This window comes from Propithecus coquereli, unplaced genomic scaffold (genome assembly GCF_000956105.1).
Source record: "Propithecus coquereli isolate 6110/MARCELLA unplaced genomic scaffold, Pcoq_1.0 Scaffold122, whole genome shotgun sequence".
In the NCBI taxonomy this organism is placed as follows: Eukaryota; Metazoa; Chordata; class Mammalia; order Primates; family Indriidae; genus Propithecus; species Propithecus coquereli.
In genome coordinates this window covers 5,545,594-5,554,896 of record NW_012136303.1, presented here as the reverse complement: position 1 = coordinate 5,554,896, position 9,303 = coordinate 5,545,594, and the positions used below count along the sequence as shown (strand labels likewise).

At 48.0% G+C, this 9,303-nt stretch overlaps 1 protein-coding gene across 1 annotated transcript in view; it reads right to left on the bottom strand.

Moving 5' to 3' along the window:
• PSMF1 (proteasome (prosome, macropain) inhibitor subunit 1 (PI31)) overlaps positions 1-5,326 on the bottom strand; it is a 52,637-nt gene extending 47,311 nt beyond the window's left edge. Inside the window, exon 1 of the mRNA XM_012665729.1 lies at positions 5,034-5,326. Coding sequence (XP_012521183.1) covers positions 5,034-5,162 — 129 coding nt within the window. The 5' untranslated portion in view covers positions 5,163-5,326. The remainder of the gene's footprint in view (positions 1-5,033) is intronic.
• Positions 5,327-9,303: the final 3,977 nt, after the last annotated feature.

Genomic DNA, 9,303 nt, shown 5'->3' with positions numbered 1-9,303 from the left:
ATATAAAGGGTTATTCAATTTCACTAGCAATCAAAGATACACAGGTTGAAATAATGAGACACCAGGTGACACCCATTTGGCTGGTATTATCCACTTTTCTATTTTTTTGCTATATGTTTGTGTGGATGTGGGGAGAATGGGAACCTCCAGGCGCTGTTGGCGAGCATTTAAACTTGTACAGACCCTGTGGAGAGCAATCTGGCAGTATTTAGTGCAATTAGGGGAGACAATACCCTATGACCCCAAATCCCTTACTCTTGGAAAAAACCCTGGGCACAGACATACTAGAGATATGAGAAGGGCTCTTCATCACAGCCTTGGCCAGGGTAGCCAAAGTGGAGGTAAAATACAAAATATGCTTACAGTGGAATATTACATAGCAGTCAGAAGAAACAAACTTGGTCTAAATGTAGCATTATATATAAAATTAAAAAACATGATTTAAAGAAAAGTTCAGGAAAAATGAGGTTTATAGCCTAGCCATTTATGTAAAATTTTAAAAAGCACACAGAAAATACAACATATCTTTTTCATGGATGCGTATTTATATTGCTCAACACGGGCAGGTGGACTGGGAAAATCTGTATTCACGAGAAGAATACGGTGGGAGGGGAGGGAGTGGGACCACAGATGAAGAACAACGGCAAAATACCAAAGTCCAGCAAAGCAGGACTTTACAGGCACCGAAGGCTATAGGAGACTATGAATTGAGAATCGCTGGCCTCTCCTCTGTGGGTGATCCTGGGTGCTCAGGAATTTACTGGGAAAGCAGCCCCAGATAAAATTCAAGATGTCACAACTGCCCTGGGTTAAAACCTGGCTGGATGACCATGAAATTCATAGGCCTGAGGCAGAAAATGAGAATGACCAAAAATGAAAGTGAAACTAATCAAACCATTCTGCTAAGTGAGAAAGAGAAACTATTCCCTCACCCTAAACCGGGTCAATTTCCTGTAAATAGTTCAGTGTTGTGGATTCAAGGTTTACTTTGGAAGCCAGGAATTTGATGATATGCCTAATCTTTGTTCTGTCAAAGGCCTTTCAGTTTATTATTATATCCTCTATGTACAGCATTCAACCCACCAGAGTTCTCTCTTGGAATATAGATAATTTGGTCTGCTCACCACCCCATCACCTTTGGCTTCCAGAGTTAAGAGAAAATCCCTGAGGTCAGATGAGGCTGATGTCTCTTACTGCAGTGGAACTGATGTTCTCCCAAAAACAGAAGTGTGACTGAGAGGGACAAGCCCTGGCGATATCAGGCCAAACATGGCATTCAACTGCCCTGCAGCCCCTGGCATCAAATATCAAGCATCCCAGAAAGCTACAGTTGGAAAGCAGCCAAAGTACATGGCTGTGTAGTTTAACTCCCTCTGATGAAAAATCTAAGGCCTGAGAGGGGCTGATAACTGCCCAAGGTCATAGCAAGTCAGGTACAGGGCTGGGTTTGGAATTCAGAGCTCCTGGGTGCCCAGGCTATGGCTGGAGAAGATTTTTCGCAGCCAGGTCCACCAGACTGGTATCAAGAGAGTAAATATAATTGCCTTCTTAGGCAAATTCCTGGGGCTAGAAGCATTCTTTAATGGCCATGAGTTCACCCCAGTCCCTCTGGGCTAAAATGCAACCACAGATACTCGAACAGATCATTTCAGGCATTTTCTCTCTTTCATCATAATCCCTAGATTTCCTACAAAAAAACCCAAAATTCTCTAACTTATGTGTATGGTCACCTCTATCCCCTTGCCACCTAAATCACTTGACACAGCTGTAAAGCTCTTATGAGGAGTGGTGCTGATGTCAAAAAAGAAATCCAAATTTGAATATTGGGTTTTTGTTAAAGCCAATGGCAGACAATCTAGCCTTCTATTTAACTGCTGTATTATATAGTCAAGTACACACTCTTGCTACCTTTCTCTCTTTATCACCTCCAGAAGGGTGGCGAGCAGGAGGTGGATGGAGGGGCAACACAAACATCCTCTGAGCTGGGCAAACACTACTGGTCTCAGCTGAGTCTGCTGGCCCCAGACTAGAAAATTAAACCTCCTCTTAAATAAACTAACAGGAAAGATGCCTCTCCAAACAGCTTCTACTCTGAATGAAAGTAGACTCAGCAGAAGTGAGAGAAGGACAAATGCAACCTGAGCCCTCATGGCATTTAAGGAGAAGAGGCAGAGAGAAAAAATACACCACACTCTGGTTTGCAATCCAAACACTTGTCCCCTCAAGGGGCATGAAAGACTTTGTGCTGGGGTGGACAGAGAGACGGTGGGCAATGCCTTACAAAACCGCCATTTCCCAGGCTCCTTGGCACCCCCAAAAATCTCTGGAACTAGCATCTGGTTTTGGTCTGCAGGAGTTCAACACATAGCACCATGAATGGAGTAGAATTAAATGGACCTTTGGGAACCAGTCAAGGACCTTTGTTTTTTTAAAAACCAGCATTAATGAGATCATATTCGTTCTGCACACATCACCTGAAAAATTTTGGGCCTCAAGTATATGGCAAGGGGATGAAGCCAGCTAGAAGGAGGCACCAACCCACGTGAACTGATGTCCCGAAACTGACAAAGTCACTCACACAGGAAGAGTGATGGGACGAGTGGTGGGAGGAGATCTGCAGCCTTGATATGTATTTATGGAACAGCAAAAAGAGAAGGGAGTCAGGCCCTCTAGAACAAGTTCCTGGTCCTGGGGACAGAGGAGGAAGGGGTTCTGACAGCATGGCCCAGTAGAAGAAGCTAGCTGGGAGTATATAAGGGGAGTGAGGTACACGAGGAGGGGCAGAACGCAGGGCAGACTTGTTGCCTCTGAAGGACAGAGCAAAGAGCAGAGGGAGTTCCAAGGTCAAAACTAAGTTTTATTCCTCTTTCCAACCCCACTGTACCTTTCATCATCCTACACATCAGTTTCCTGGGAGAACTTTCCAGGAAGACTTGAAATGAAATGACTCGGGCAAGTGAACAGCTGTTAAAGATTAGAAAGCCAGAGTAGGGCAAGTGGGGAGACACGAGATTTCTGTTGGGAGGACTATGTGCTGAAAGGAGGGCCTGATACTTGTGACTGGGGGAAGGGGAGCTGTCTCTACCTTGTCCCAAGGTCTGAACTTCTGAAAGAAAAGAGCGGAATGAAGTACAGTGTTAACAGAAGGGCCAAGGACAGATGCATCTGGGAGGAAGAAATGGCTCCTGCTTCTGGGTGTGTGTGTGTGTGTGTGTGTGTGTGTGTGTGTGTGTGTGTATAAGACTAACCTTTCTTTCCCAGCCTCATCTCTAGTCTTAGAGCCTACGTGAGGGATGAAGTACGTGTGAGTCTGGAGGTGAGAACGGTGGTGCCGAATGTGTACCTGGGGTCCCAGTGAGATACTTGAGGTATGAAAAAAAAAGAGCTAGAAATCCATGATAGTTTTTGTGCTCTGATTCCTGCTGACGGGGGTAAAGTGTTAGAAGGGTACAGTGGCTGGGTGCGGTGGCTCACACCTGTAATCCTAGTACTCTGGGAGGCCGAGGTGGGCGGATTGTTTGAGGTCAGGAGTTTGAGACCAGCCTGAGCAAGAGTGAGACCCCGTCTCTACTTAAAATAGAAAGAAAATTAGCTGGACAACTAAAAATATATAGAAAAAATTAGCCAGGCATGGTGGCGCATGCCTGTAGTCCCAGCTACTCAGGAGGCTGAGGCAGGAGGATCACTTGAGCCCAGGAGTGAGGTTGCTGTGAGCTAGGCTGATACCACAGCACTCTACTCAGGGCAACAGAGTGAGACTCTGTCTCAGAAAAAAAAAAAAGACAGAAGAGTACAGTGGTCTTGGTCCTTAGTTCTAAGGGCAGAGAAGAATGGGACAGCATTGGGGAGAGGGGGATACCTGCCTAAGTGCTCAGAATGTATAAAGTGTGTTTGAGGAGAGGTGACTAAAGCTAAGTTAGGAGAAGAAAATTAATAAGACTCTGATGTACATCTGAGAAGCTAAAAAAGGATTAGAAAGATTGGGCAATGGGTTGAGAACTGAAGCGGTTAAAAATGAGGGGAAGGTTAAAATCTCACTGCAAGATGCAAGAGGTGGGTAGTCTGCTTCCCAGAGCTGGTCTTGGTTCTGAGAATGAGAAGCCAGTGACACTGAGGAGCAGGTGTGAAGTACAGAGTGCTCAAGTGTGTGTATGTGGAGAGCACGGTTGGGAGGACATTTTCTCTGATGGAGCAGATGGGAAATGAAGGGGCAGTAAGTGGGTGAGGCCCAGTTCACCCACGAAGCTGATGTGGAGGTGAGGGTCACAGGGAGGGAATAGGGAGGATGGTAACGAAATTAGTAAGGTGGGTTGGGCCAAGCAGTCCTGGGGCTCTGTGGGGATGACGGGGTCCCTAGCTGTAAGAAGCAGAGGTTTGGGATGCAAGTGCAGGAGGGGCTGGCCCTGTGGGGACAGCTTATTTGACACTCACACTCAGGGTGTTATGTGTGCATGTATGTAGGGAGTAGTTTCTCCCAGAGTCTGAACTGGGGATGACAGTGGTGAGTGGGCTGCACTGGGCCCTTCGGTAAAGGGTGAAGGGTGTGTGAGTTCTCTGGGCCCATGCTGAGCGGTGAAGTAAGGGCCCTGAACTGCGGCTGGGTAGGTTAAAACTCACCTCCATACCCGTGCTTGGATTCAGATGTGTAGTGGATTGAGTGAGTCCCCTCAAGCTAACCCCAGGCTGTGTGGTAAGGGGCTTAGAGGGGATCAGGTGAGCGAGGAATGCTCTGGGGAGCTAAACCTCTGTCTCAGTGCCAAGTCCACGCAATCCTGGCCTAACAGACTGCCAGGCTGTGTTGAAGCGAGTTTCTGTCCTTGGGTTTACAAATCTTGTTGTGCCAGCTGCGTTGTGAGGGACTCCGAGCTAGGCTGGGAGAGTTGAGCACCCCTGACCTGCAAACTTTACCAATGTTGTCCTGAACCCCAGACTTGGGGAGGGAGTAAAGACTGCCGCTCTGGACCAAGTCTTCGGTACTCCGGGTTTGGGCGGAAGACAGCTCCCCCCTCCCGATGTCTGGCTCCGTGGCGTACCTGGTCACCGGCACCCAAGCTGTAGTAGCCGTGTGTCACCACTTCCCAGTGCAAGAAGCAGACGAGCGCGTCCTGCGTGCTGCTGATGGCCGGCGCTGCCGATGCGAACAGTACCTCCAGGCCCGCCATGAGCGCCTGCGGCTCCTGCGTGCGGAGGAAGGGAGGCGGAGAGTGTAGTGAGTCGGCTTGGCCCTCGGAACGGCTGGAATTCAGCACCGCTCTTCTGCGGGTTCTAGCCCGTCCAACACCTACAGCCAAAATGGAGACGCCCCGGGGGTGGGGCCGACCGCCGGAAGTAGCTCCAAGCGCCGGCGTGTCTGTGCGAGACGCGCCGTGCTGGAAACGCTACAGCGACGCTTAAAGGTTCCGCAAGGGAGAGCTCGGGGGGAGTACGGCCCTTCAAAGCTCCACTCCCCAACTCCCACCCGCAGCGGCCGCGCTGCTTTGCTCAGGGCATTGCCAGAGAGGCCGCCTTGCTGTGAGCCACAGAGTTCCCATCCGCAGAATGGAGAATGGGAAGCCGGGAAAGAGGCCAGGAAATATGGCTAAAATATATTCAGAATAATTGTTAGCGTGTATGCAGTGCTTGTTACGTGCCACATTACTCTAAATGCTTTACTTGTGTTCATTCAGAGTTCACGACCCAGCCTATGCAGTAGGTATTCATGATTAATATGCCTCACTTTACAGATGAGGAAACTGAGGCACAGGAGGGATAAATTGACCAAAATGACACAGTCAACCAGTCAGTGGTGGAGAGGGTACTGGAACTTGGCAGATTGGCTCCTAGGATAACGTGCCAAACCTTTAGCTCACCCTCTCAACAACTATATGAAGCATGCTCCATTTTCATCCCCATTTTGCAGATGACAAAACGGCTCATAGAGTTGAGGCCACTTCCCCAAGAAGACACAACTGCTGACCCACTACCAAATTTCAATCATTGATTTACCTACCCACTTTATGATTTTTACCACCTATTCTTTCTTCAACAAGTTTCTTGAAATTCGCTTATTGTTTTTACTCAAATAAATTCGTTTTCCCCATCCCAGTCAGCATGCTGGTCCAAGCCAGCATGTCATCTCTCGGGTGGATGTCTGGTGTCAGCCTCTGAACTGCCCACTCCATCCCAGTCTCCCTACAGTCTGTTCTGCACTCTGTACCCAGAGAGATTCTATTAGAATACTAGTCGGACCATGTCCCTCTCCTCAAAGCCTCTCAGGGTTCTATTACACTCAACAGAGAAGTAAAGTCCTTCCTGTGGTCTGCAGGAACCGCCCACCCCAGCAGCCCCACCAGCCCATTACCTCTCTGACACCATCTCTTCCAACTGTCTCCTCATCCCCTTTACTCCTGGCTGCAATGACCTTGGCTCCCCCTTTCTCTCACACCCAAATCTGATCCAACAGCAAAGCTAATTGGCTTTACTCCCAAGGCGTGTTCTGAATCTGACCACTTCCTACCATCTGCACCGCCTACACGTGGGTCTGAGCCTCCAGCATCTCACACTGAGACTGTTGCATTAGCTTCCCAACCAGTCTCCCTCATCACGTGTTCTGTTCTCCAGGCTTTTGCATTCCTATTTCTGGAATGCTCTTTTCCCGAATATTTGTATGGTTTGTTTCTTTATATCAAATAACTTCTTCCCTCACTTCCTAGTGGCCCCAACAGAGGGCTTCCCCCACCACCCCATCCAAAATAACCTCCACTCTTTAACCCTGATTATTTTTCTGCAAGGGATTAATCATAACCTGACACTGTATTAAAAATTTATTTGTTTGCTTGTTTATTTGATGACTATCTTCCCACAAGACTGTGACAAAGGAGCAGGGCCTACATCTATCTTGAACACAGAGGTACCTGAATACCTTCTGAGCTTAATACATACTTATTGAAAGAAAGGATGAATGAGTCCTGAATGAATGGGTTCTTGCCTTAGGAACAATCCAATCGGGCCAGTCTCACCCCTTTGCTGTCCACTGGTCACTTTGTCAGCTGGCCCTGTGCCTCTCCAAACTTTTCTGTGTTCTTAGGATTTCCCTGAGATGCCCAGATTCTTGAACCTCATTTGCAGAGATTCTCAGTGAGCAGGTCTGAGATGGAGTGCAGGTATGTCGACAACATTCTAGGTGATGCTAAAGCTGATAGCTGTGGAACTCCTCTCTGAGTTGTACCGCCTATAGCATAAAGCTATTTGCTCTTTCCACTGAGAAGCCCTGCACATTCAATCTTCCCTGCTTTTTCTTTCCCTTCTGGTTGTAATATCCTTACCCAGTTATGGAAATTTTCCCACGTATTCATTCATTCTATAAATAAATCTCCATAGGTGGGGCTGTCATGGATGGTGGTGTAGGATGTACACTGCACAAAGCTACCTGCCCAGTGGCAGCCCCATTCCTAAGTGCCTATTGTCAAACAGAGCCAGATGGGTAAGATCCTGTCTCTGTGGAGCTCACTGGTAGTTAAAAAAAAATTACAGACAAAAATAACATAGTATGAAAACTGCCATGATAGAGGAGCTCTCAGAGGTCTGTGCAAGCCCAGAGAAAGCATCTAACTCAGGCTGGAGGTCAAGGATGGTTTCTTGACCTGATTTCACAGAACTTTGAAGGAAGATTGGGAGTGGATTAAGGAACAAAACGTATTCCAGTAAAAGGGAACAGCACATGCAAAGGCATGGAGATGTGAAATGCAGCTAGTTCTGTGTGATTAGAGGGTCAATGTTGCCTCCGAAGTGAGGCCTTCCCTCATCTCTTTTGCCTCTGATTAATCACTCTCTCCTCAGTACACTTGGCATCAGTGGGGTGCCAAAGCATGGGCATTGGACAGTGAGAGCTGTCAGCTTCAGTGGGGAGAATAACTTTATCACTGAAGTTGATAAAGTTCAACCAGCATTGCTGGTTCAGGGTGATTATAGAAAGCAGACTGGCTTTTGGTCAGTTTTATTACTGCTTTTAAGTTTTTTACAGATAATGCACTTGAGCAGACAGCACCCTCTCCCCCACCCTTGGTTCAACACTGCTTTGCATACAATTGGTTGTAGCGTGGTTCCCTGGAACACAACTCTGGTTCCCTGTTCTACACCATTATCCCTGTCTTAGAGTGGGTTCCCTCAGAAGCCAATGGTAAGACAAGGCTTTGAATGGTTTATTTGGGAGCTGATTGCGGGAAATAATAGTAGGGGAGTGGAGAACCGAGAACAAGAAGGGAAGCAGGCAACAGAGGGAGTGTGATCAGGCCATTGATCTCTGTGGGCAGCTGGAGCTCCGGCCTGCTGGGAGCTCTGGGAGGCAGAGCACGACATGTCTCAAGAGTTGTTCCCATTGAAGGCATCTGCCACCAGTTGAGAGCTGCTTCTGGGGTCATGAAATGCCCTCAGGCAGAGAATTGTGGAATTTGGAGAGAGCAGTCTCTGGTGCTTACAGGTGACTGCCCAGGGGTGAGTCTGCTATGTCCCCCTCCAGCCCCCAACTAAAGGTGAGCCATGCCTGGAGTAGGCATTAGCATCGGTATATTGAAAGAATGGGGTGAGCTCTGTCTCCTGCCCTCAGGGCCAGAGCTGTGTCCTATCTGCCCCGAACCCCGGGGTCCTCCGGGATGGGAACAAATGGGAGCATCCCCTGGGGCTAGAGTTTTTCTGTGTCTTGCCCGTGGTCTATCCAGCACTTTCTGTGGACTTACCTACATCAGCAAGTGTCCCAGTCTGCCACAAGGCCTATGAGCGGCTGAGAAGGGAAGCAGGTGGCAGGTGCCTCCCCGGCTCAGTCCCCACTACCTGGGAAGAATAGAGCCCATGCCATAGAAGAGGGCCCAGGATGGTGGAAAGAACTCAGCAGGTGGCTGCAGCCACCAGTTCCTGGTTGCCAAGTGACAGCAATGTGGGTATTCCAAACTCCCTGTCTCCCTGGAAACCATGAGGAAGTGAGCCAAGGGCAGTACTTAGATGGTCACTGAGGCGGAATCATTCACCACTGTAATTCTTCTCCTTTGGCCTAGCATCAGCCCAACCATATCACCTCCCCCAGGAAGCCCTCCGTGGTTAATATTGTTCTTAATTTCTACTAAGTAGCTAACTGGCATCCAAGACTTCCCATTCCCTTTGTCAGTAGGGTACCCAGCATACTTGGATATCCAGAGCAGTTGTCTTTTTTTCTGAAATGTGTTATCATTTCAATGTAACTCTATGAGTTTTTTATTGTGGTAAAATACACATAAAATTTATCACCTTAATTATTTTAAGTGTACAGTTCAGTGACACAAAGTACGTTCA